Source organism: Apus apus, chromosome 4 (genome assembly GCF_020740795.1).
Source record: "Apus apus isolate bApuApu2 chromosome 4, bApuApu2.pri.cur, whole genome shotgun sequence".
Taxonomy (NCBI): domain Eukaryota; kingdom Metazoa; phylum Chordata; class Aves; order Apodiformes; family Apodidae; genus Apus; species Apus apus.
Genome location: NC_067285.1, coordinates 101,223,735 through 101,251,652, shown reverse-complemented (window position 1 = coordinate 101,251,652; position 27,918 = coordinate 101,223,735). Strand labels below are relative to the sequence as shown.

Genomic DNA, 27,918 nt, shown 5'->3' with positions numbered 1-27,918 from the left:
AAGCCACCAGCCGTAAAACACAGGTTAAAATTGAGTTTATAGCATTCTCAAAGTTGGGTGCAAAGACCTTAGCCTAAATTTAAGCCTCTTCTCCATGCGAAATGTCATTAAATCAAGTGCAGTATTTCAGATGTACCTGTCACCCTCCTATTTAAATATCTTTGCCTGCTGCTCAGCAGGAGTTTTACTGGAACGAGCAGAAAGTAAGCTCTGGGTTCAGGCTCCTTGGTTTCAAACAGCAGGGTTTTCTCTGCTGAGCTGCCCCTACCTGTGAGCACTTCAAAAGAGCAGCCACAGCAGGGACCATCACTGCAACCCAAAGTGGGGTTTTTATCTACCATGGGAGGTTTCAAGAGTCTTCAGCCTAAAGAGAGACTTGTTCATTTAAAAAATACTTTTTTTTTTTTTTTTTTTTAATGAGATATTTCATGGCTGTGATAAGACCTTGAAGAAGATAATAGAAGCCAGAAGTTCTTTCCCTCTGGTAATTTTTGTGAGAACATGAAATAAAAAACCAGAACAGAAGATGAGTGCACTGTTCCAGAAACTCTGTGTTAACCCCATTTCTGTACTGCACCCACAGAGAGACAGAATGTGGAAGGGTAAACCACAAAAGTTGTTTTCTCTCTTTGGTGTTATTTTATGATGTACAAAGACAGTACCATTTTAGACATTTTCGCAGTCTTAGTTAAAAATATCAGGAATACTGGGTTATTCCTTTTTACAATTTTTTTTTTTTTCCATTTTTTTTTTCCCCTAGAGGACTGACTATGCCAAGGTTTTGAGAGATTTTGGGAGTGTCTTTGCTTGAGTATGAAAGAGAATGTTGACTTAAAACCAGTTTAAGATCATGGATTTAAAGACATTAAGTATTTATTTCCAATTGATTTTCACGTGAGATGGAATCAATGGCGCTTTTTTCATATAATGGGAGAGAAAAACCTTGTGCATCTCTTTTGTTTTATTTTACTAACTATAATAACTGATATGACAAATCCTAAGTGACTTTGTATACATGAGGTTTATCCACAAAATTTATCTTGGTAAGGTCCACGGGCTTGTGTTCTAGTGCCAGCAGACCTAGGGGCTACAGTAGGTCATTCAGTGATTACTGAATTTCTGTATTTACAGAATGCTGTGTGTCATGGTCCAAATTCATACATTATCAGAATTTTAGATTTTTTTTTTTAACACCATCAAAATTATAAACTCACTTTGGGTGAGTCCAGCCACTGATCAGTAAGTCTCAAAAAGGTAGATAAGCTACATATTTGACATCCATGAAAATTGTATTAAAGTATACGTCTGGTAAATCTGGTGAGACCTCAGGAACTGTTTATAATTTTCTAAATCGGATTTGCCTCTTTTTGTTCCTAAGTCCAGTGCCCTGTGAAAGTCTAACATCCTAAAACAAGCATTGTGTTTGCTGTGATAGCTCAGAAATGAGTATTTACGAAGTCTTCTCATTTATCTAAGCCTGAGTGCTGAGAATTGAAAATCTCCCTTTCTCCAGCTGAACAAGAAAAATCTTGCAAGTGAAGCATAGGTATAATTTTTTCAGACAGAATGACCTGATATTGGCTAAGCGACTTCGAATAAAAATGAATTTGTGCTCCTACACACCCACAAATTCAGACCCCTACCCCATGCATAAAACCTAATGCATATCTTTAATTTAGTTACTAGAGGGACTTCTGCCCAGATGCATCTGCCAAAGCTAGTTTTAAATTGAGAGCTGCAAGCCTTGCCTGCTCATGGGGTAAATACTCCAGAGTATTTATTGAGCAGTGAGCTGCTGTGGATGCATTCCTATCAGTAGTGAGCTGACTAGTTCAGGCTAAGTCAGCTATTTCTTTACAAGACCTGGTAGATACAGGGTGCTTCCGCAGTAACATTTTTTAGTTTCTGGAGTGCCTAAAAATAACCACAACAGAAAATTAAGCAGAGACTGAGCTTTTCTAAAAACACCCCACTTTTCTACAGATTCTTATCATTTCTGCTGGGGTGGTGAGCAGGAGATGCAGGTGCCCTGCTCATTGTGGAAATGTCACGAAGTGATCCTGGCTGATGGCCTGAGCCTAAAAGAGGAGTGCCATAGCTTAAAAAAACCCCAACAACTCCCCTCACCTCCACCCCCAAACCACAACCTCTTGCTGCTGCTGCAAGTCATGTCTTCAGTCACAGCCTCTGTGACATGCAAAACCTGTGGGTTTTGCAAGTCAGTAACTAAAAATTTACATGCCCCCCCTTATGTTCCCTGTGAATTTCAGTTTTACCCTAAAGCCAACAGATGAAAATAATGAAATGTAGTTGTGTCCCTGGGAGAAAACTATTGATTAGCAAAATTCAAAACTTGAAGCAAAATTAGAGGCTCAGCTATTACTGCCCTGTGAACTGCACCAGCTCCTACACTGGTCATAAGGTGGATTTCTCCACCAAACACACACACCTACCCCAACTCTGGGAAAGGCAGGGGCATTAAAGTAGCATGGGAATGCAGTAATTTGTCTTCTAACATGCTGTTAGAAAACTGGGAAAACTATAGGAAAAAAGAACTGCACCATAATAAGATTTGCAACTATGTAGGTAGTTGCATCAGACAAGCTGAATATGGGTTAAATAAGTGGGCAGCAAAGGGGGCTGAAAACTGGCTGAATGGCCAGGCCTAGAATGTTGTGATCAGTGGTGCACAGCCCCACTGGAGGCCAGGCCCTAGTGCTGTACCTCAGGGATTGATACTGGGCCAATACTGTTCAGTATCTTCATTAATGATCTGCATGATATGGCAGAGTCCAGCCTCAGCAAGTGTATGGAACATATAAAACTGGGACAAGTGGTTGATACAGCAGCTGGCTGTGCTACCATTCAGAGGGACCTCAATAGGTTGGAGAAATGGGCAGAGACGAACCTCACAAAGCTTCAGAAAGAAAAATGCAGTCTTGCATTGGGGGAGGAACAATGCCATGCTCAACAGTCCATGCTGGGGCTAGAAAGCAGCTTGGAAGGAAAGGACTCAGGTGTCCTGGTGGACACAAAGTTGAACAGGAGCCAGCAATGTTCCCTTGCAAAAAAGAAGACCAGCTGCAATCTGAGCTGCATTCTGAGGAGTGTTGCCAGCAAGGTTGAGGAAGGTCACTCCTCAGCACTGGTGAGGCCACACCTTGAGTATGGAACCAGTAAACAAATGACATGGGCTTGCTGAAGTGAGTTCAGTGAAGGGCCATGAAGATGATAAAGGAAGCAGAGCATCTTTCATACAAGGAGAGCCTGAGACAGCTGTGACTTCAGTTTGAATTGAGAAGGATTGGGGGCATCTTAGCAGTGTTGATAAATATTTGACAGGAGGGAGCAAAGAGGAAGCCGGGATTTTCTCAGTGATGTGCAGAGAGTGACAGGACAAGAGGCAGTGGGCACACACTGAAATACAGGAAATTCCATTTAAATACAAGAAAAGACTTCCTGACTCTAAGGGTGTTAAAACACTGGCACAGTTTGCTCAGAGATACTGTGGAGTTTTCATCCTTGGAGATACTCGGAACTTGACTGGACACAGCCCTGAGCAACCTACGCTAGCCGATCTTGCTTGAGCAGGGGGGCTGGACTAGATGACCTCCAGAGATCCCTTCCAACTTCAACCATTCTGTGATTTGTCCTCTTATATATTACAGAAAACTAAAGCTTTCCAACTGATGAAAATATGTTTTCACATTAGTAGTCAGAGGAGCTGTTAAAGGAATGGAAGTGTCTTTAAAGGAAGGCCCTACATGGTGGCTCCCATCATTTGAGAGTGCTGGAGGAAACTTGGAAAAACTCATGGAGAAGAGACAATATGGGAAAAGAGGCAAAGGGCAGAGCAGGAGAAATATAAAGGAGAGTGAAGGTAAAGCTATGAAAAGTCTGGGACACGAAGATCTAAAACCAAAGACTAATTTGGGGCAGTTTCCCATTGTCAGTTTTAGAAATTACTCTCAATTACCTAAGGCATGTTTTGAAATAAAAAATAAGTTCCTGGCAGCATTTGAGTTGGTCAGTTCCTTATAATTGAACTGGTCTGCAACAAAATACATTTCAGTACTGAGTGTTTCCTTTCTGTGTGTGCTGTTGAATCCTAATGCAGCTTGTAGCCCTTCAGGCAGCCAACATGCTGTTAGATGTTCACTGCAGAAGAGAAGAGGGTGAGGATTGCTAAGAGCAGTAAATGGACAATGAGTTTGTGATGATACCCAGAAGCAAAGCCACCCTTCAATGAAGATGGGGAGTTTGCAGTAGTACAATGCTGCAACGTCAGTGTAAGTGGTGTAAGCGAGGTAGTTGTTCAGATACTCACTATGGGTAAGAGGCAAGAGGTCTCATAGTAGAAGAAAGATGGGTGACCTTATTAGAGAATTACATTTCCTTTGGGGAAAATATCTCAGTACCAAACACTGAAGTTGGTTTCAGCCTTTGCCTCTCAGTTCTGTCTTAATATTTTTTTTTTTTTTGCAAAAGGCAGACATAAATTTGCAGAAGTATGCATGGGAAAAAAAACACATAAAGAAAGTGAAAAGTTATTGACTCCATCTCCTAGAAGAGTTGTTCACTTTGGATGCTTACACAAGATAAATATTTTTAGGGAAGATCTGTGACACAATAGTAATTTTAAAGTCCATTTATTACCCATGGAAAAACTCACTGGCCTCAGGTTATTTAACACATATTCTTAGAGCTATCCACTTATATATGACTGTGAAGCGGCTTAGAGAAACTTCAACTTCAAATGTCCCTGTTGAAAAGAAGCACAGGAGGCAGTGTTTCTCACCGAAGGACATCAATGGGATTCAGAAAGCTTGCATACCTTGCTGGGACACGCTACTTAATCCCTACATCACCTCAAGTAAATTACTCTGGCCATGCATTCAATGAATTTTAGCTGGCTTCAAAATCAAGCCTCGACTTTGTTTCCCATCCAAAATATTACTGTTACAGGTTCTTACAGCTAACTCTAGAGTCTGCGGCTGTTTTTCCCAGGTACCAGAAAAATCTTGGGGTCTGCTCAAAGTTGTATATGTGAAATTTATTCCTGGCTTCACTGCCTCCTTCATCCCATCAACACTGGCAGTAGCATTGTATGACTAGCATCAGGCTGATGGCTCTTTAGACTTCTTTAAAATCCCTGAAACACTCTGTGAGAAAGACTGATGAGGTTTATATAGTGAAGACTAGAGGTAAGGGTAGTGGAATAAAGGACACTTGTTAAAAATTGCCCTGGCAGACTGATTTGAGAACCGAGAGAGAAAGCGGGAGAGGATGGCTTCAAAAAGGACAAGAGTAGGGGGCAGCTACAGATTACGGAAGCTGTGGAAAGACTGTGAGACTGCCACCTAACCTTTAGCTTGAGTGAAGCATAAAATTAACATCAACAATCAAATGCAACAGCAGCAGTATAGAGTGCCAAATAGAGGTTGGCAGACATTCAGGTACAGTACTTACTCCTTGTTCATGATTCCTGACTCATGGAAATGCAAATCTTCAAAAGAGTCTGTGATGAAAAAGTAAATATATTGTTTATTCAGAGTCTTATACATCTCAATATATGCATTTGTAGTACTTTATTTTTTTTTTTAATTCTTCTACATACTTTTTGCTAGACTAGAAAATAACTTAATTTGAGGTATCAACTGTTCTTAGAAGAGAATGCTTCAATTTTGACAGGAGTTAAACTGTGTGAAGATGTGATGATGAGAATGACCAGCATCAGAAAGTGGATAGAGTTATCGCATTTTTAAAGATGGCCTTAATGATACCTCTATTTGTACATGAAAAATGGATATGGATATGGATACATTGTTCTACCACTGCCATCTGTGCAGTCAGTAACAGAATTTGTACATACAGAACTGCATTTATGTGACAATTTGTGAAGTGACATTTAGGTTTTACAAACCAAGCATAATTTTTGAGAAGGATCTCTGAAAACCAAATTTAAACATTAAGGTCTGTGAAGCTCCCTGGTAACAGTGGAGGGAAATAAAATATTTATGTATATACACACACACACTTTTAAAAGTTTGGTTTTGCAGTTTTTTTAAGACATCTACAATTCTAAAAGCTGTTTCAGAGTTGTCAGCTATGGTCTTGCCAAGTCTTTTAAGCTGATGAGTCAATCAATTTTCCAGTTGTCTGCTTGTCTCTGCCTGATATTTCCCAACAGAAGCCTTATTAGTCGCATGATTTGGACATAAAAATGGAATTTATAACTATTCCATTTACTTTGTCTCTATCAGTCTCCACTGCCATTACTTTCTCTCAACTTAGTAACTGTAGTGAGAGTAAAAAATAGTCTTATTGTCTTCTCTCGTAACGTGCAGCTACTTGTCCATTGGCAGGGCCTTGTGACCTTATGTATTTCAATTCAGCTTTCTACTATCCTCACCCTATTTAACATTTTCATTTTAAATTGGCCTCAAATTCACAGAAAAAAATAACTTAAGCTTTCTATGTTCAGGGGAGTGTGCACATTCAGTTTAGTTTAAAATGCCTTAACCCAAATGTAGCTATTGCTGAATGCTATCAGTAGTGCAGCAGTTTTCTTTTTCTACAGTTAATTTTCTCCTGCTGTTTTTCTGTACTGGTCTTATTTATTCAGTGTGGAATTCTTGGTTGATTTCTGTGACAAGTTGCTCTCTATCTGAAGTCACCATAATGTGTTTGCAATAGCAGAAATAGCCATTGGTGGCTTGGGATTTATAGTAAGCAGTCACAGTAGAAGCAGATGGACATCTGACTGAGAAAAAAGGCTTCCTTAATGAATTCTAGAAGATGTGCAACAAATAGGGCTTTTGTCTAAAGGACTGCTTTTTAAAATGTTCATTGGAGAGTGCTGATTTCTCTTATCATGTAATGAGAGGAGAAAAGCTATTTTCCCTGCCTTAAACATTGGACACTAGGCTTCAGATATCTGAAAAGAGCTTAATATTGCAAAGAAGGCTACCTGAAAATTGGCTATTGAATGTGAGATATGGGGCCAAAAGCTCATTTATGAAAAATTTTGTCTCACATTTTCTCTGTCTTTGCACTTGTTAACAAAATAGTCAAAGATAGCATGAGACAAAATGTAAACTTAGAATAATTCCAATGATTACCAGTAACTCACAGTACTTCAAAGGAGGGGATAATTAGGAATTTAATAATTCCACGGAGTTAAGTAATAATCTCTTTTTTCAAATCTTTCTAAGCATTTTGGTGTAGAACAGAATCTAAAAGTACAAGGTCTAAATTAGAGGGAGGATAAAAAGAGAAAACTCATAGAAAAAAATCAAACCTTACCATTTTTCTGAGGCATGCTTTCAGAGTATTGAAAGATGGAGGTTGTCAGTAGTGGGGATGAAAGATGAAGTAGGGAAAAATCTTTTAAAACAGTAGATTCAACTGAGAAAGATGCCAGGGAGCAAAAAGTAGAATTTAGCTGATGGATCATTGAAATCCTACTGAGCTAATTCACAAAAATATCTCCTTATTTCTTGTAACTAAACCTAGCTGGTAATCACTCACAGCACAGAAATAACACTATACAGAGTTCCCCTATACAAAGTTGTGACAAGCCACTTTTTTGGCAGTCTACACTTACTGCATTTGGGTGGCTGCCTTTACTGTGGGTGTGGAAGCCTCAGGAAATAAAATTCTTGGAATAAATACAGGAAGACAAATTACCAGACATGTCTGTTATTGATTAAGAAAATGTTTTGCAATCACTTAGACTAGTAAACTTGGCTCAAATTGTAAATGTAGATCTTCCATGGATTAAAAGAGGAGTGACAAATAGCAAACCATAGCGCTATGCCTGCTTTTCAGCAGGACCACATAACACTTTTTCAGGCAACAAAAATGCTGTGGCCTCATGATGTGCTTTACACTGCCTTTCTCCCTTTGTCCATCAAATGGGGACAGAGACATGCAGCATGTTGTGCAGGAGTCAAGGAGAGTGTCTGTTTCTCTGGGCTAAAATCCTGTGGTGCAGAGGACTTTTGGCAAGCAAACTGTTGCAGGGGCACATGCCAGTCATGACCCTGTCCTGAAAGCATCATCTTAGTAAAAATTAACAACAAAATCTACTCTTCTGTAAGGTAGACTTGGATGGAGTTCTTCCATTTGACTTAAAAAGAAGGAAGGAAAATAGCAGACCCCAAGTGTTGTGATTTAATCGCAGCCAGCAACTAAGCACCATGCAGCTGCTCGCTCAGCTCCTCCCTACCCCCTGTGGGATAGGGGAGAGAATCAGAGTAAAAAGATAAGAAAAATGGTGTGTTGAGATAAGAACAGTTTAATGACTGAAATAAAATAATAATAAATAATAAAAAAATTAATAAAATGATAAAGAAAGCAATAAAAAAAATAAAAGAGAAAAAAACCCCAGGAAAACCCAAGTAAGCAAGCACTCCCCACCCACCAATGGATGCCCAGCCAGTGATTACACCCCCCAGCCAACTACCCCCAGCTTATGTACTGAGCATGACATCTTATGGTACAGAATATCCCTTCATCCAGTTTGGGTCAGCTGTCATGGCTGTGTGTACTCCAAGCTTCTTGTAGAGAAGCAGCTGGGAGGACAGGCACAGCCCAAAGAAGTCCTTGGCTTAATGTAAGCAACAACTAAAACACCAGAAAGCTGGCAAAATTATTCTCGGCACAAACCCAAAATGTAGCCTCATGCCAGCTACTATGAAGTAAATGAATTCTACCCCAGCCCAAATCACCACACCAAGCCACCAACAGTTTGTAAAAAGCATAACTAAGTGCAAGGAGAAAATTACACTTTTATGTGCAGTCTGAAAAAATAACTGCAATCAACATATGAAGCATAGTTAAAAATCCAGCCAAGTAATATTTGCCAGGAACAATGAAAGCTGATAAAAAACTTCCAAATTTTGCTACTTGAATGGAATTTCATAATGAAAGTTAGGGGGAAAAAAAAGGTGTATCCTTGCTTTTGTTTTAGCTGTGCTGCACAAAAAGCAGCAGATTTCCTGTGGGTTTTACTTTCTGAAGAAGGAAGTGCAATGCAGATTCCAGGCCTCTGCAGGAAAGAAAAAAGGCTTCAACAAGGCCAAGTGTCGGGTCCTGCACTTGGGCCACAACAACCCCAGGCAATGCTACAGGCTTGGGGAAGTGTGGCTGGAAAGTGTCTGGCAGAAAAGGACCTGGGGGTTCTAATTGACAAGCGGCTGAACATGAGCCAGCAGGGTGCCCAGGTGGCCAAGAGAGCCAATGGCATCCTGGCCTGCATCAGGAATAGTGTGACCAGCAGAAGTAGAGAGGTGATTGTCCCCCCATACTCAGCACTGGTGAGGCCACACCTGGAGTACTGCGTCCAGTTTTGGGCACCTCAACTCAAGAGAGATATCGAGGTGCTGGAGCGAGTACAGAGGAGGGCAAAGAAGCTGGTGAAGGGCCTAGAGAATCAATCTTATGAAGAACACTTGAAGGAGCTGGGAATGTTTAGCTTGAGAAAGAGTAGCCTGCGGGGAGACCTCATCAGTCTCTACAACTACCTGAAAGGTCATTGTAGAGAAATTGGTGCTGGTCTCTTTTCACAGGTGATTAGCGACAGAATAAGAGGGAATGGCTTCAAGCTGCAACAGGGCAGGTTTAGACTGGATATTAGGAAAAAAATTCACAGAAAGAGTGGTTAGGCACTGGAATAGGCTGCCCAGGGAGATGGTTGAGTCACCAACCCTGAATGTGTTTAAGGGTCGTTTAGATGTGCTGTTGGTGGATATGGTTTAGGGGAGAACTTTGTAGAGTAGAGATGATGGTTGGACTTGGTGATCCCAAGGGTCTTTTCCAACCTGAATAGTTCTGTGATTCTATGATTCTAAATTTTATGAGTTGTTTGTCCAAACATCAGAATGGAGCAGGTCACAGGAACCTGCAGTATCCTTGGTGTTACCCAGTATCTTCTAATACTGAGCAGAGATGTTTCATTTTAGCAATGAGAAGGCCCCTGTCTGTTCATGTGGATAGCTAGTGCTAGTTTGTTCTGTGAACAACTTACTAAGCAGTGTGTCATAGTTAGTACTTTAACTTTTTATGCTATTATTTTAATAAGACTAAATCTATAGGTTCTGCAGGACATTCACATTTTTCTTAAAAAGAACACCAAACACAACATAAAATAATCAAAACAAAACCTATCTGGTGTTGGTGCAGAAATAATGACTTTTTTTTCCCAAATCTAAGATGAGTTAGCAAACAGGTAATTTGCTTCTAAAATTGGAACAGAAGCTTTTACATAATTGAGACACCTTTGATAATCCAGCTGACAGCACAGCCAGATTCCAAGGCACTACTGGAGGAGGAACTGAAGAATTTGGTCTTCAGTTCTGTAAATAATTAACTCCAACTGCCTCATATCAATTCCTATAAATAGCTAAAAAGTCTACCAGGACCCAGATCTTCATGCAGAAACTGCGACGTGGCAGAGGCACTGTGTAAACTTTATTTTGGTTCTCCTTGCTCATTCTAGCTGTAGTCTCACAATAAAATTTAATGAAGATGGATAAAAGTTGCTGGAGACACCATTGTAGGCCTGGTTCAGGAAATCGGGTGTAGGATTACAGTTAAGGTGCAGGAAATGTTGGGAAACTTAATTTTTATGCTGCCAGTGTCCTGTTCCATTTCCTTTTGAAGTACTTTGTAGTAGCCAGACCAACTGCATTTAGTACAAGAGGGAACAGTGATAGAAACTGAAACACTTATTTTATCAGCAAGTGTAAAGCAGTTGTCAAATGGCATCGTCAAGATTATTTTCAAAGTCTGCCTTCACAACAACAGAAAACAGCCACATAAAGGAGGAAGCACTTATTTATCTGATTTAAATTAATACAATCTGCTTCAGCTGATTTGTTTCTGGCAATAATTATCGTGTTGTTCAATTTATTTTAATAGCACATTAATTTGATTCCTTTTCTTGCCAGAAATACAACCAGAAGCTTCACAATAGCAAAATATATCTCTAGTAGGAGCTGCCAAAATTCTCTGTAAAGACTGTTATTTAGGAAACTATTTGCATTGGTTTATTAAATGTAACTTTATAAAGCAGTTCTAACACATTACTTGTACCTGGAAATGTATATTAGCAATGCAGAAAATGCACGCAGTGAAATTAGGCAAAAAAGACTCAGCTGCTTGACAGAGGCTCTATTGATTTGCTTAAGGCAGAAGGGAAGAAAATAGTTTAAAAAGGCAGGTACAAGCTTTTGCTGTATGCCATGAGGCTGCCCGAGGCAGCAGGCTATTTCTAGGATCCACATCCCACGAAATCTACGTTTCAAGTCATAGTAGCCATCTGCTGGAATAAAAGCAGACTGTGGAACACAAGCTAATCCCTTGGTTAAAACTCTTTGGCAAAAAACTTTTAAAAGCAGGAGAGCACAGGAAGAAACAAGGGCAACTCACCAATGCTTTCCTTTGGAGCATGTGGGTTTGGAGCTGGCACATCACCAAAGTGGTTTCCCCTGTAAAACAACTTTTCTGCACCCTTGCTAAATGCTTGACAAAGCTATCTGAAGGTCAGTGATACTGATTAGGTTGAAACAGTGCAAGTGGAAGAATATTCTGCAGGTTTCTGGCGAGTTTCCTGTGGACAGCCAGCAGGTGCTCAGTCACCAATCAGCACTGTGTGACCTGGCTGGTGGATAAGGTTTCCTCTCTATGAATCTGTCTCAAAGTGAGAGAAGACAGAGAACATACTCTCTCACTCTTGTCTACCTTAACCCATATTCAACAGCTCTGTCTCTGTGGCAATAGCTGTTTCAAATGTCAGCACAGAGAAAATACATTTCCTTTGATAGGCTGCTGCTTTATTTTAATAGGGGAAAATAATTATTCCTCCTGATTTTAAATTTTCTCATCTTCTCCAGCTTTTCAAAGAGCTTATGAATTATTTTAAGATATGTTTAACTATTTTTCATTATCTATTTCTCAAAATAAGTTAGTATTTCACCAATTATTCTTATGCTATGATTTCAAGGGATTTATAGAATGCCAGGTTGGGGACCTCAAAGATCATCTGGTCCAACTTTTCTAGGTAACACTATACTTTATATGAGATGGCTCAGCACCCCGTCAAGCTGAGACTTAAAACTCTCTAATGTGGGGGAATCCACATCCCTTGCGAGACTATTCCAATGTTTGACTGTCCTCATGGTGAAAAATTTACTTCTTGTGTCCAATTGGAATCTCCCCAGGATCAACTTGTGCCCATTACCCCTTGTCTTTTCCATGTGACTCCTTGTAAATAAGAGTGTAAATAGAATTTCAGCAGATTAAATAGAATTTCAGCAGATTTTTGTACTTAATGTATAAGACTACTGTGTAGAACACCAAGAATGTTTTTCCTGTATTTTAAAACATAAGACTTATATGTAAATAGAAAAGTTGTATGCCATTTCAAAAAAATATATACTTTAGTATTTTTTTCTTTTTCTGTTAGAAATAACATTTTGTTAAACAAAAATGTTTCTCTGGGGGAAAGCTCTATAGCCTGAAAACTCCTCTCCATAGTACACTATGATGAATGGTGTCCAGCGTAAGAGCATGGAAGGATTTGAGGGGGCACAGAAATTACCATGCATAGGGTGCTCAGAGTGTAGTCCAAACAAATCTTTATAATGGCATTTACAAAACAAATACTTCTCTTGTAAACTGACTAGCCCTACAACAACTTTGCTGCAGGCTTGTAGTATTTCTTGGCAAAAAAGGGTATTTTATCTGAAAATCTGCTCTTCATGCAAGAAATCAGTTAAAAATTGAATAGGTAATTCCAGTTCTCAGTTAGTTCAGCATATGGTACAGAAACCAACAGACATTTTGTCTGTATTTGGAAAGCATGTTAAGTATTTATTTGAGATTTTTAATGCAAACATTTAAAGCCATAGCACTTACAACACTGTGTGAATAAATAAAATATTATAATTAAAATGCGGCATGTTGCTTTTTAGCAGATGGACAAATTTATAACTATATGCTTCAAAACTACAGAGTCCTTATTTAGCATAAACAAGAGTCCTACTGTTTTCTTTGTTCTTTTAGAGAATGAACATTAACCCTATGACTTTGTAAAACAACCTGAAAAATCAGTTTCCTCCTTTCCTTACTGTGATGAGGGCAACCCTAGCTGTCCTGCTCAGGGGAAGTGACTAAGGACTCCTTAGGAAGAGACCTCTTAGGAAGAGATTCTTAGGAAGATACACAGGCTGCATAAATGGGCAAAGGCCAGTTGTATGAGGTTCAATATGGCCAAGTGCTGGGTCCTGTATTTCGGTCACAACAACCCCAGGTACCACTACAGGCTTGGGGCAGAGTGGCTGGAAAGCTCTCTGGCAGAAAAAGTCCTGGGGGTGCTGGCTGACAGCCAGATGAACATGAGCCAGCAGCATCCTGGCTTGCATCAGGAACAGCATGGCCAGCTGGAGCAGAGAAGTGACTGTGCTCCGACCTCGGCCCTGGTGAGGCCACACCTCGACTACTGCGTTCAGGTCTGGGCCCTTTGCTACAAGAAAAACATTGAGCTGTTGCAGCCTATCCAGAGAAGAGCAACCAAGCTGGTGGAGGGTCTAGAGAACAAGTCCTGTGAGGAGAGGCTGAGGGAAGTGGGGTTGTCTGCTTTGGAGAAGAGGAGGCTGAAGAGGAGACCTCACTATAGCTCTCTACAGCTACCTGAATGGAGGTTGTAGTGAGATGGGCATTGAATAATGAGAGGACTAGAAGAAATGGCCTGAAGTTGCTCCAGGGGAGGTTTAGACTAGATATTAGGAAGAATTTCTTTATTGAAAGAGTTGCCAGGCACTGGAACAGGCTGCACAGGGAGGTAGTGGAGTCATCATTCAAGAAACACGTAGATGTGGCACTTCAAGGCATGCTCTAGTGGGCATCATGGGTTTTGTGTTGTTGGTTTTGTGAGGTGTGCGGTTGTGGGGGGTTTCGGTGTGGTTTTTTCCTTGTGGTTTGTTTGGGTGGGTTGTGTTGTTCCGCCCTGCGTGATTGGACTAGGTAATCTTAGAGGTCTTTTCCAACTGTGATGATTCTGTGATAATCCAAGAGAAGATGGTCTCTACACTCTTAGACACCTGCTACACCACTAAGACACACACAAGACTATGGGGTCAGATGGAATCCACCCAAGGGTAGAGGGAGCTGGCCGAAGGGCTCACTGGGCCACTTTTCTCTGTGCACAGGCCCCATTTCTGGGAGTTGCTGGACTCACTGCAGCTGTGCAGTATGTTCCTCCATTTGCTACACCTGCAGCCCATAGCCAGGGATGGCACACTGGGGAAGAACTGCAGGCTTTCACTGGGCAAAGACTAAGAGATCCTCACTCCAAATCAAAGACCCAAACTGAAACCTCTTTCAGAGGAAACCCATCCTGGCAGAAATTATCTGCAGCTAATGCAAGTCCAACAAAATGCAATGTTATTTCCATTATTTCTCTATCTATTTAAATGTATACTTTTAGAAATAGTTTACCACTTTGTGAATCTCTCTTTCCCCAAAGCCTATAAGCCCCAAAGCTTCTGAGGGAAGTTGGAACCAGAACATAAAAAGAAACAGTTTGTCAAGGTACTTCACCTGTTTCTGCTAGTAAATTATTTCCCTTTATAACATTTTATACTTCAGAAACTCAATTTCCTTTAACAATTCAGTAACAAGAGCTCACTAAAACAGATCCTTCATTATTTATGTGGAATGCAAACACAAAACAAAGTTCTTCAGTGCAATATCAGTAATGGGCAGGAAAGAAGGCTATATATTACCCTGAGGAATTATGCACTGCCCAGCCTATGGCTGTATCTCTTCTCTAAGTCTAGTTCACATTCACCATCTTAGGGTTTTTTCCAAGGGATGCCATTATTATTATTATTTCACATCAATCAAAACAAACTAATATAAGATTTATAAAAACAGCTGTGTGACCGTAAGTAACTACAGGTCATCAAAATATTTTCAGAGTGAAAAGTGATTAAAAAAATAAACTTTTTAACTTGCACTGTCAAGGTCAGAATTAAACCTGGTTTAGTTAGTTAACTTCATCCTTTACACTGACAAGTACAAAAGACAATCTTCTGAATCAAAATACACACAGCACTATTTCTATTCCAAACCAAATGGAAGATAACAATCTTTGTCAGAACTTATCTTATTTGAAAAAATATATCCTAAATCTATGAATTTACAAACTGTAGTGCAATTTTTGGCAGTTTATTGTATTTTGTGTTACTGCTACTCTGTTCTGACTGGCTGGGAATCATAACCCATCTAAATTTATGATGATTATTGCTGGTCCACTTCCAGGAAAACCTCCAGAACCTTTGTTATGGAAAGGCTGCAAGAGGGGAAGTAAGTCACTGTCTGCTTGTCCCATTCATACCTCTACCACCCTCAACTGACCCCTAGCCTACATGCACAGCAGACTACGCAGACCTTAGGCTGGAATCACTACAGCTGTTTTTATGTTCTTAGCATTTAAGAACATTGCATAGAGACGGCAGCATATGGCTTTCCTAACAAGTTTTCTGTTTTCATTTCAAATATGAATATGGGAGGGGGGCATTCTGTCAACTTTGTCAAGACGGCCTGGCAGTGGGGCCTAAGGCTGGGGCTTGCTGGCTGGTGACACTGCTCTGGTGCTGTGACATCACAGAGGACAGGTCAGAACGGGAGCTGTCCATAGGGACAGCAGCAGGCAGCCCCACTGCAGTTGGACTTGGGCAACCGGTGAGTGCAGCAGGCAGGGGGGAGGCTGGGCTGGATGGGGGACGGGGGCGATGGGCAGGGGGTTCCTGACCCCGGGTGAGAGCCGAGCCCCTCAGGGCAGGGCACGGCACCTCCCTCGCTGAGGGGGCAGAGGTGCTCGGGGCTCCCAGCAGGGGCAGGTACCTGGAGGGCCTCTGGGGATGTGCCAGGCACCCGTGGCTCCATGGGATGCTGTTGTGTGGCAGGGATGGGGCCTGGCGAGACTCTGCTCGGCTGCCCCTTGCCCTTGCCCGGGGCCCAGCCCAGCCAGGGGCCATCAGGGAGGCTTGGGGGGGACAGGCCCCACGCTGTCCCCAGCCAGAGCCTGCAGCCCCTTCAAGCCTGTCGACACCAGTGCCCGAGCACTTCCCCGGAACAGCCCCTGGCTCCCACCCAAGCAGTGCTCCCAAAACCTGCCCTTGCTCTCTCCCACCTCCTTTGTTCCCCTCTCCCACTGGCCCTCGGATCCAGGCAGCTCCTGCCTTGCTCACCCAGCCCCGTGCTCCCTCGCACCCAGACCTGCTCAGCCCCCTTTTCTCCCTCCTGCTACAGGCCATGGAGGCATTAATTGCACTTGTCCTGACTGTGCTGGCCTTCCACGATGGGATGTTCCGTGACCACCGGGCAGAAGTGGCCATGGATGAGCGGATGCAGCAGCGAGAGGAGTATCTGCGTCAGGAGATGATTCGGCTGCAGCAGGAGATTGAGAGGATTGAGGAAGACACACTGGGCTCTATGTTGAAGCACTGGCAGTTTGGGTGGAATGTAGGAGTGTGCCTGGTCCTGATTGCTGTGCTCTGCTGGCATATCAGAGAAAGGAGGTTTCGCCGTGGCAGCTCCAGTGAGCAGGACAGCTCCAGAAGGAAGGAGGAGGAGGAGGAAGACCTTGATGTTGCACACCATGTTGTCAGGTCTCTGGCTGTGGCCACCCCACTGCCAGTGCAGGGCCTGCCCGACACATGCAAGGTGCTGAAGAAGCTGGTGGGTGACCTCCTTGATGTCTGCAGCGTGCTGTGCATGAGGACCTGCATGCCTCAGATGCAGCCAGCCTCTGGGATTAACAGCGCTGATGAAGCCTGGAGTGTCCAGGGGAACAACATCAGGTACCGCCTGCCCGTCTTCCTGCGGCCGCCTCCCGGGCACTCTTTCAGCCTGGAGCCGGACACCTCGGGGCAGCTGCCAGCAAGGCGCTCCAGCATCCTTGTGCTGCTGGAGTGCACGTGTTGGAGGAAGCAGCTGCTGGGCGAAACGTTGTGCCTTCTCCACCAGCCCGGCGACAAGCTGCCAGAGGATAAGGGCTCGAGCCTCCTACGCACCCTCTGCACACACTCATACTTAGATGTGGAGAAAATTGCCTGCTGGGTCCAGGAGCTGGTGAGATCAGCCTGGCTGCTTCTGCCCCAGTTGCGTCACTGCCAGCTCACGGTGCTGCCCTCCTCCCAGTCCTGCAGGTTCCAGCTGACAGACACCTCGGATATGAACATCTGCACTGAGGTGATTTTTGCAGTGGAGCAAGGCAGCTCAGTCATCTACCTGAGCCCTGAGTAGGAGGAGCCCAGCTGCACCAGCAGCACGCCATGGTCAGAGAGCTGCGCTGCTCTCTAGATGCAGCTGTTCAGATTCATGGCGAGGCAAACCCAGCAGGACAACTTCCACCTTCAGAGGTCTGCAGCTCTGCCCCCACATCCTGCTGCTCACAGGTTTTTCCAACCTGTTAGGGTTTGAGTGGGCCCAGTAAGGTGTCGACACCTGTAAGAGGAACTCGCCACGTGCTCTGCAGAATCCAGCTACGTCGGGTGCTGTGAGGAGCCGTGGACCCCTCTCCTGAGTCGGCCTGATCACAAGGGACCCTCACCCACCTATTCCTGCGATTGTCAAGATCGGTTTTGTACATATTTATATAAGCGTATAGGTTTATAAGTTTAGATAGCTGTTCTTCACCCCACGTGTTACTCCCTTTTCCGTGTTACAATAAACTTGTTCCAATTTCAGTTTCCAACCTCTACGTCTCCCTTTCCTTATCCCTCATTTCCCTTGGGAGGGTGTAGGGGGGGTAACAGAGAGCAAATGTGTCCTCTGGTTTGCGGTTCACCCATAGCGCTATTCTGAGAGACACCCATGGCCGTGACCATGAGGACCCACCTTCCTCTCACACTGGTGGGGCACTGGGGACAATTTTGGACACTGGGACAGACAATGAGCTCATCCCAGAGACCGCCGGGGAGTCCATGCCGTGGAGCTGACTTGGAAGGAGTTGATCCCCTCTGGGCCATTTTTGCAATGCAATGGTGGCAATAAATTAGCTTGTTTTATCCAATCCTCTGCCTGCAAGTGCCTGTGCAACGCTTTCATGGGGAATGCAGGCAGGGAGCAGGTTGCTCTGATGCAGAAGTAGTGGGGCAGAAATTTGGTGTAAGTAGCACCAAACCAGAATGCGTCCCCTCACTCTTTCATCCTTTCAGTTCCAGACGGTGCTCTAACACACAAACAGGCTTCCCAGGGAGGCTGTGGAGTCTCCAGCCTTCGAAAGTCACCCGGGCCACGGTTCTAGGCAGCCTGCTCTAGGTGGCTGTGCTTGCTCAGCATTGTCCAAGACAAAATGGTCAGTAACCTCCCGCGCTGCTTAGACACGGGTCATTTCATCCAAGTCCCTGAGGTGAAGGGCTCCCAAGCGAAGGATCGCGCCTGGGACCCTTCCTCAAGGGGCACAAGCCGCGGCAGAAGCTCAAGGAGAGAAAGGCCGCCTCGGCCCACCCCCGCACACCCCCCCTCATTGCCTTAGGGGAGTCCTAAGGCAATAAAAAGGGACTTCAGGGCACTGAGCCGAATGGTTGAGGGATGGGGAGCACAGGTGTGGTTTTCTTCATTTCCTTCAGTGGTGGGGAACACTGAAAGGAACAGGAAAGCACAACTGATTAACACGCGGCTCAGAGGCTGGGGCCATCAGTGGAATTTCTGGTTGACAATGGGGACGTTTACACGGCATCGGGCCTGCTGGCCAAAGATTGAGTGGAACTGACACACAGGAGGCTGAGGGGAGACTGCATTGCTCTCTGTAGCTTCCTGAGGAGGGGATGTGGAGAAGGAGCTGCGGAGCTCTTCTCCCTGGTATCCAATGACAGGACACTCAGCAATAGTTCAAAACTGCACAAGGGGAGGTTCAGACTAGCCATTAGGAAGCATTTCATCACCAAGAGGGTAACAATCCCCGTTTTAATTTTGATTGCTGACTTGTGTTTGGGGTGGTTTCTGCCCGCTTTGCATGAGACTCCCCGGGAGCTCTCTCTGCAGTGCGGGTTTATACTTGGTGCGATGCCCAGGACCAGCTGAGCTAGGCAGTGGGGCCTAAGGCTGGGGCTTGCTGGCTGGTGACACTGCTCTGGTGCTGTGACATCACAGAGGACAGGTCAGAACGGGAGCTGTCCATAGGGACAGCAGCAGGCAGCCCCACTGCAGTTGGACTTGGGCAACCGGTGAGTGCAGCAGGCAGGGGGGAGGCTGGGCTGGATGGGGGACGGGGGCGATGGGCAGGGGGTTCCTGACCCCGGGTGAGAGCCGAGCCCCTCAGGGCAGGGCACGGCACCTCCCTCGCTGAGGGGGCAGAGGTGCTCGGGGCTCCCAGCAGGGGCAGGTACCTGGAGGGCCTCTGGGGATGTGCCAGGCACCCGTGGCTCCATGGGATGCTGTTGTGTGGCAGGGATGGGGCCTGGCGAGACTCTGCTCGGCTGCCCCTTGCCCTTGCCCGGGGCCCAGCCCAGCCAGGGGCCATCAGGGAGGCTTGGGGGGGACAGGCCCCACGCTGTCCCCAGCCAGAGCCTGCAGCCCCTTCAAGCCTGTCGACACCAGTGCCGGAGCACTTCCCCGGAACAGCCCCTGGCTCCCACCCAAGCAGTGCTCCCAAAACCTGCCCTTGCTCTCTCCCACCTCCTTTGTTCCCCTCTCCCACTGGCCCTCGGATCCAGGCAGCTCCTGCCTTGCTCACCCAGCCCCGTGCTCCCTCGCACCCAGACCTGCTCAGCCCCCTTTTCTCCCTCCTGCTACAGGCCATGGAGGCATTAATTGCACTTGTCCTGACTGTGCTGGCCTTCCACGATGGGATGTTCCGTGACCACCGGGCAGAAGTGGCCATGGATGAGCGGATGCAGCAGCGAGAGGAGTATCTGCGTCAGGAGATGATTCGGCTCCAGCAGGAGATTGAGAGGATTGAGGAAGACACACTGGGCTCTATGTTGAAGCACTGGCAGTTTGGGTGGAATGTAGGAGTGTGCCTGGTCCTGATTGCTGTGCTCTGCTGGCATATCAGAGAAAGGAGGTTTCGCCGTGGCAGCTCCAGTGAGCAGGACAGCTCCAGAAGGAAGGAGGAGGAAGACCTTGATGTTGCACACCATGTTGTCAGGTCTCTGGCTGTGGCCACCCCACTGCCAGTGCAGGGCCTGCCCGACACATGCAAGGTGCTGAAGAAGCTGGTGGGTGACCTCCTTGATGTCTGCAGCGTGCTGTGCATGAGGACCTGCATGCCTCAGATGCAGCCAGCCTCTGGGATTAACAGCGCTGATGAAGCCTGGAGTGTCCAGGGGAACAACATCAGGTACCCGCCTGCCCGTCTTCCTGCGGCCGCCTCCCGGGCACTCTTTCAGCCTGGAGCCGGACACCTCGGGGCAGCTGCCAGCAAGGCGCTCCAGCATCCTTGTGCTGCTGGAGTGCACGTGTTGGAGGAAGCAGCTGCTGGGCGAAACGTTGTGCCTTCTCCACCAGCCCGGCGACAAGCTGCCAGAGGATAAGGGCTCGAGCCTCCTACGCACCCTCTGCACACACTCATACTTAGATGTGGAGAAAATTGCCTGCTGGGTCCAGGAGCTGGTGAGATCAGCCTGGCTGCTTCTGCCCCAGTTGCGTCACTGCCAGCTCACGGTGCTGCCCTCCTCCCAGTCCTGCAGGTTCCAGCTGACAGACACCTCGGATATGAACATCTGCACTGAGGTGATTTTTGCAGTGGAGCAAGGCAGCTCAGTCATCTACCTGAGCCCTGAGTAGGAGGAGCCCAGCTGCACCAGCAGCACGCCATGGTCAGAGAGCTGCGCTGCTCTCTAGATGCAGCTGTTCAGATTCATGGCGAGGCAAACCCAGCAGGACAACTTCCACCTTCAGAGGTCTGCAGCTCTGCCCCCACATCCTGCTGCTCACAGGTTTTTCCAACCTGTTAGGGTTTGAGTGGGCCCAGTAAGGTGTCGACACCTGTAAGAGGAACTCGCCACGTGCTCTGCAGAATCCAGCTACGTCGGGTGCTGTGAGGAGCCGTGGACCCCTCTCCTGAGTCGGCCTGATCACAAGGGACCCTCACCCACCTATTCCTGCGATTGTCAAGATCGGTTTTGTACATATTTATATAAGCGTATAGGTTTATAAGTTTAGATAGCTGTTCTTCACCCCACGTGTTACTCCCTTTTCCGTGTTACAATAAACTTGTTCCAATTTCAGTTTCCAACCTCTACGTCTCCCTTTCCTTATCCCTCATTTCCCTTGGGAGGGTGTAGGGGGGGTAACAGAGAGCAAATGTGTCCTCTGGTTTGCGGTTCACCCATAGCGCTATTCTGAGAGACACCCATGGCCGTGACCATGAGGACCCACCTTCCTCTCACACTGGTGGGGCACTGGGGACAATTTTGGACACTGGGACAGACAATGAGCTCATCCCAGAGACCGCCGGGGAGTCCATGCCGTGGAGCTGACTTGGAAGGAGTTGATCCCCTCTGGGCCATTTTTGCAATGCAATGGTGGCAATAAATTAGCTTGTTTTATCCAATCCTCTGCCTGCAAGTGCCTGTGCAACGCTTTCATGGGGAATGCAGGCAGGGAGCAGGTTGCTCTGATGCAGAAGTAGTGGGGCAGAAATTTGGTGTAAGTAGCACCAAACCAGAATGCGTCCCCTCACTCTTTCATCCTTTCAGTTCCAGACGGTGCTCTAACACACAAACAGGCTTCCCAGGGAGGCTGTGGAGTCTCCAGCCTTCGAAAGTCACCCGGGCCACGGTTCTAGGCAGCCTGCTCTAGGTGGCTGTGCTTGCTCAGCATTGTCCAAGACAAAATGGTCAGTAACCTCCCGCGCTGCTTAGACACGGGTCATTTCATCCAAGTCCCTGAGGTGAAGGGCTCCCAAGCGAAGGATCGCGCCTGGGACCCTTCCTCAAGGGGCACAAGCCGCGGCAGAAGCTCAAGGAGAGAAAGGCCGCCTCGGCCCACCCCCGCACACCCCCCCTCATTGCCTTAGGGGAGTCCTAAGGCAATAAAAAGGGACTTCAGGGCACTGAGCCGAATGGTTGAGGGATGGGGAGCACAGGTGTGGTTTTCTTCATTTCCTTCAGTGGTGGGGAACACTGAAAGGAACAGGAAAGCACAACTGATTAACACGCGGCTCAGAGGCTGGGGCCATCAGTGGAATTTCTGGTTGACAATGGGGACGTTTACACGGCATCGGGCCTGCTGGCCAAAGATTGAGTGGAACTGACACACAGGAGGCTGAGGGGAGACTGCATTGCTCTCTGTAGCTTCCTGAGGAGGGGATGTGGAGAAGGAGCTGCGGAGCTCTTCTCCCTGGTATCCAATGACAGGACACTCAGCAATAGTTCAAAACTGCACAAGGGGAGGTTCAGACTAGCCATTAGGAAGCATTTCATCACCAAGAGGGTAACAATCCCCGTTTTAATTTTGATTGCTGACTTGTGTTTGGGGTGGTTTCTGCCCGCTTTGCATGAGACTCCCCGGGAGCTCTCTCTGCAGTGCGGGTTTATACTTGGTGCGATGCCCAGGACCAGCTGAGCTAGGCAGTGGGGCCTAAGGCTGGGGCTTGCTGGCTGGTGACACTGCTCTGGTGCTGTGACATCACAGAGGACAGGTCAGAACGGGAGCTGTCCATAGGGACAGCAGCAGGCAGCCCCACTGCAGTTGGACTTGGGCAACCGGTGAGTGCAGCAGGCAGGGGGGAGGCTGGGCTGGATGGGGGACGGGGGCGATGGGCAGGGGGTTCCTGACCCCGGGTGAGAGCCGAGCCCCTCAGGGCAGGGCACGGCACCTCCCTCGCTGAGGGGGCAGAGGTGCTCGGGGCTCCCAGCAGGGGCAGGTACCTGGAGGGCCTCTGGGGATGTGCCAGGCACCCGTGGCTCCATGGGATGCTGTTGTGTGGCAGGGATGGGGCCTGGCGAGACTCTGCTCGGCTGCCCCTTGCCCTTGCCCGGGGCCCAGCCCAGCCAGGGGCCATCAGGGAGGCTTGGGGGGGACAGGCCCCACGCTGTCCCCAGCCAGAGCCTGCAGCCCCTTCAAGCCTGTCGACACCAGTGCCCGAGCACTTCCCCGGAACAGCCCCTGGCTCCCACCCAAGCAGTGCTCCCAAAACCTGCCCTTGCTCTCTCCCACCTCCTTTGTTCCCCTCTCCCACTGGCCCTCGGATCCAGGCAGCTCCTGCCTTGCTCACCCAGCCCCGTGCTCCCTCGTACCCAGACCTGCTCAGCCCCCTTTTCTCCCTCCTGCTACAGGCCATGGAGGCATTAATTGCACTTGTCCTGACTGTGCTGGCCTTCCACGATGGGATGTTCCGTGACCACCGGGCAGAAGTGGCCATGGATGAGCGGATGCAGCAGCGAGAGGAGTATCTGCGTCAGGAGATGATTCGGCTCCAGCAGGAGATTGAGAGGATTGAGGAAGACACACTGGGCTCTATGTTGAAGCACTGGCAGTTTGGGTGGAATGTAGGAGTGTGCCTGGTCCTGATTGCTGTGCTCTGCTGGCATATCAGAGAAAGGAGGTTTCGCCGTGGCAGCTCCAGTGAGCAGGACAGCTCCAGAAGGAAGGAGGAGGAAGACCTTGATGTTGCACACCATGTTGTCAGGTCTCTGGCTGTGGCCACCCCACTGCCAGTGCAGGGCCTGCCCGACACATGCAAGGTGCTGAAGAAGCTGGTGGGTGACCTCCTTGATGTCTGCAGCGTGCTGTGCATGAGGACCTGCATGCCTCAGATGCAGCCAGCCTCTGGGATTAACAGCGCTGATGAAGCCTGGAGTGTCCAGGGGAACAACATCAGGTACCGCCTGCCCGTCTTCCTGCGGCCGCCTCCCGGGCACTCTTTCAGCCTGGAGCCGGACACCTCGGGGCAGCTGCCAGCAAGGCGCTCCAGCATCCTTGTGCTGCTGGAGTGCACGTGTTGGAGGAAGCAGCTGCTGGGCGAAACGTTGTGCCTTCTCCACCAGCCCGGCGACAAGCTGCCAGAGGATAAGGGCTCGAGCCTCCTACGCACCCTCTGCACACACTCATACTTAGATGTGGAGAAAATTGCCTGCTGGGTCCAGGAGCTGGTGAGATCAGCCTGGCTGCTTCTGCCCCAGTTGCGTCACTGCCAGCTCACGGTGCTGCCCTCCTCCCAGTCCTGCAGGTTCCAGCTGACAGACACCTCGGATATGAACATCTGCACTGAGGTGATTTTTGCAGTGGAGCAAGGCAGCTCAGTCATCTACCTGAGCCCTGAGTAGGAGGAGCCCAGCTGCACCAGCAGCACGCCATGGTCAGAGAGCTGCGCTGCTCTCTAGATGCAGCTGTTCAGATTCATGGCGAGGCAAACCCAGCAGGACAACTTCCACCTTCAGAGGTCTGCAGCTCTGCCCCCACATCCTGCTGCTCACAGGTTTTTCCAACCTGTTAGGGTTTGAGTGGGCCCAGTAAGGTGTCGACACCTGTAAGAGGAACTCGCCACGTGCTCTGCAGAATCCAGCTACGTCGGGTGCTGTGAGGAGCCGTGGACCCCTCTCCTGAGTCGGCCTGATCACAAGGGACCCTCACCCACCTATTCCTGCGATTGTCAAGATCGGTTTTGTACATATTTATATAAGCGTATAGGTTTATAAGTTTAGATAGCTGTTCTTCACCCCACGTGTTACTCCCTTTTCCGTGTTACAATAAACTTGTTCCAATTTCAGTTTCCAACCTCTACGTCTCCCTTTCCTTATCCCTCATTTCCCTTGGGAGGGTGTAGGGGGGGTAACAGAGAGCAAATGTGTCCTCTGGTTTGCGGTTCACCCATAGCGCTATTCTGAGAGACACCCATGGCCGTGACCATGAGGACCCACCTTCCTCTCACACTGGTGGGGCACTGGGGACAATTTTGGACACTGGGACAGACAATGAGCTCATCCCAGAGACCGCCGGGGAGTCCATGCCGTGGAGCTGACTTGGAAGGAGTTGATCCCCTCTGGGCCATTTTTGCAATGCAATGGTGGCAATAAATTAGCTTGTTTTATCCAATCCTCTGCCTGCAAGTGCCTGTGCAACGCTTTCATGGGGAATGCAGGCAGGGAGCAGGTTGCTCTGATGCAGAAGTAGTGGGGCAGAAATTTGGTGTAAGTAGCACCAAACCAGAATGCGTCCCCTCACTCTTTCATCCTTTCAGTTCCAGACGGTGCTCTAACACACAAACAGGCTTCCCAGGGAGGCTGTGGAGTCTCCAGCCTTCGAAAGTCACCCGGGCCACGGTTCTAGGCAGCCTGCTCTAGGTGGCTGTGCTTGCTCAGCATTGTCCAAGACAAAATGGTCAGTAACCTCCCGCGCTGCTTAGACACGGGTCATTTCATCCAAGTCCCTGAGGTGAAGGGCTCCCAAGCGAAGGATCGCGCCTGGGACCCTTCCTCAAGGGGCACAAGCCGCGGCAGAAGCTCAAGGAGAGAAAGGCCGCCTCGGCCCACCCCCGCACACCCCCCCTCATTGCCTTAGGGGAGTCCTAAGGCAATAAAAAGGGACTTCAGGGCACTGAGCCGAATGGTTGAGGGATGGGGAGCACAGGTGTGGTTTTCTTCATTTCCTTCAGTGGTGGGGAACACTGAAAGGAACAGGAAAGCACAACTGATTAACACGCGGCTCAGAGGCTGGGGCCATCAGTGGAATTTCTGGTTGACAATGGGGACGTTTACACGGCATCGGGCCTGCTGGCCAAAGATTGAGTGGAACTGACACACAGGAGGCTGAGGGGAGACTGCATTGCTCTCTGTAGCTTCCTGAGGAGGGGATGTGGAGAAGGAGCTGCGGAGCTCTTCTCCCTGGTATCCAATGACAGGACACTCAGCAATAGTTCAAAACTGCACAAGGGGAGGTTCAGACTAGCCATTAGGAAGCATTTCATCACCAAGAGGGTAACAATCCCCGTTTTAATTTTGATTGCTGACTTGTGTTTGGGGTGGTTTCTGCCCGCTTTGCATGAGACTCCCCGGGAGCTCTCTCTGCAGTGCGGGTTTATACTTGGTGCGATGCCCAGGACCAGCTGAGCTAGGCAGTGGGGCCTAAGGCTGGGGCTTGCTGGCTGGTGACACTGCTCTGGTGCTGTGACATCACAGAGGACAGGTCAGAACGGGAGCTGTCCATAGGGACAGCAGCAGGCAGCCCCACTGCAGTTGGACTTGGGCAACCGGTGAGTGCAGCAGGCAGGGGGGAGGCTGGGCTGGATGGGGGACGGGGGCGATGGGCAGGGGGTTCCTGACCCCGGGTGAGAGCCGAGCCCCTCAGGGCAGGGCACGGCACCTCCCTCGCTGAGGGGGCAGAGGTGCTCGGGGCTCCCAGCAGGGGCAGGTACCTGGAGGGCCTCTGGGGATGTGCCAGGCACCCGTGGCTCCATGGGATGCTGTTGTGTGGCAGGGATGGGGCCTGGCGAGACTCTGCTCGGCTGCCCCTTGCCCTTGCCCGGGGCCCAGCCCAGCCAGGGGCCATCAGGGAGGCTTGGGGGGGACAGGCCCCACGCTGTCCCCAGCCAGAGCCTGCAGCCCCTTCAAGCCTGTCGACACCAGTGCCCGAGCACTTCCCCGGAACAGCCCCTGGCTCCCACCCAAGCAGTGCTCCCAAAACCTGCCCTTGCTCTCTCCCACCTCCTTTGTTCCCCTCTCCCACTGGCCCTCGGATCCAGGCAGCTCCTGCCTTGCTCACCCAGCCCCGTGCTCCCTCGCACCCAGACCTGCTCAGCCCCCTTTTCTCCCTCCTGCTACAGGCCATGGAGGCATTAATTGCACTTGTCCTGACTGTGCTGGCCTTCCACGATGGGATGTTCCGTGACCACCGGGCAGAAGTGGCCATGGATGAGCGGATGCAGCAGCGAGAGGAGTATCTGCGTCAGGAGATGATTCGGCTGCAGCAGGAGATTGAGAGGATTGAGGAAGACACACTGGGCTCTATGTTGAAGCACTGGCAGTTTGGGTGGAATGTAGGAGTGTGCCTGGTCCTGATTGCTGTGCTCTGCTGGCATATCAGAGAAAGGAGGTTTCGCCGTGGCAGCTCCAGTGAGCAGGACAGCTCCAGAAGGAAGGAGGAGGAAGACCTTGATGTTGCACACCATGTTGTCAGGTCTCTGGCTGTGGCCACCCCACTGCCAGTGCAGGGCCTGCCCGACACATGCAAGGTGCTGAAGAAGCTGGTGGGTGACCTCCTTGATGTCTGCAGCGTGCTGTGCATGAGGACCTGCATGCCTCAGATGCAGCCAGCCTCTGGGATTAACAGCGCTGATGAAGCCTGGAGTGTCCAGGGGAACAACATCAGGTACCGCCTGCCCGTCTTCCTGCGGCCGCCTCCCGGGCACTCTTTCAGCCTGGAGCCGGACACCTCGGGGCAGCTGCCAGCAAGGCGCTCCAGCATCCTTGTGCTGCTGGAGTGCACGTGTTGGAGGAAGCAGCTGCTGGGCGAAACGTTGTGCCTTCTCCACCAGCCCAGCGACAAGCTGCCAGAGGATAAGGGCTCGAGCCTCCTACGCACCCTCTGCACACACTCATACTTAGATGTGGAGAAAATTGCCTGCTGGGTCCAGGAGCTGGTGAGATCAGCCTGGCTGCTTCTGCCCCAGTTGCGTCACTGCCAGCTCACGGTGCTGCCCTCCTCCCAGTCCTGCAGGTTCCAGCTGACAGACACCTCGGATATGAACATCTGCACTGAGGTGATTTTTGCAGTGGAGCAAGGCAGCTCAGTCATCTACCTGAGCCCTGAGTAGGAGGAGCCCAGCTGCACCAGCAGCACGCCATGGTCAGAGAGCTGCGCTGCTCTCTAGATGCAGCTGTTCAGATTCATGGCGAGGCAAACCCAGCAGGACAACTTCCACCTTCAGAGGTCTGCAGCTCTGCCCCCACATCCTGCTGC

The 27,918-nt window shown here is 48.3% G+C and overlaps 1 protein-coding gene across 2 annotated transcripts in view; it reads left to right on the top strand.

The window, feature by feature from the left end:
- Nucleotides 1-19,944, top strand: part of LOC127383895 (inositol 1,4,5-trisphosphate receptor-interacting protein-like 1) — a 64,163-nt gene extending 44,219 nt beyond the window's left edge. The window contains exon 2 of one of the 2 annotated variants that reach the window (XR_007889330.1): nt 19,812-19,944. Coding sequence is in view for 1 of the 2 variants with exons in the window: in XM_051617550.1 (XP_051473510.1) it covers nt 16,324-17,316 (993 nt within the window). In the remaining variant the exon portion in view is untranslated. Of the gene's footprint in view, nt 1-16,320; nt 19,254-19,811 lie in introns of those variants that run through there. The other variant, XM_051617550.1, reaches the window with a different exon arrangement.
- Nucleotides 19,945-27,918: the final 7,974 nt, after the last annotated feature.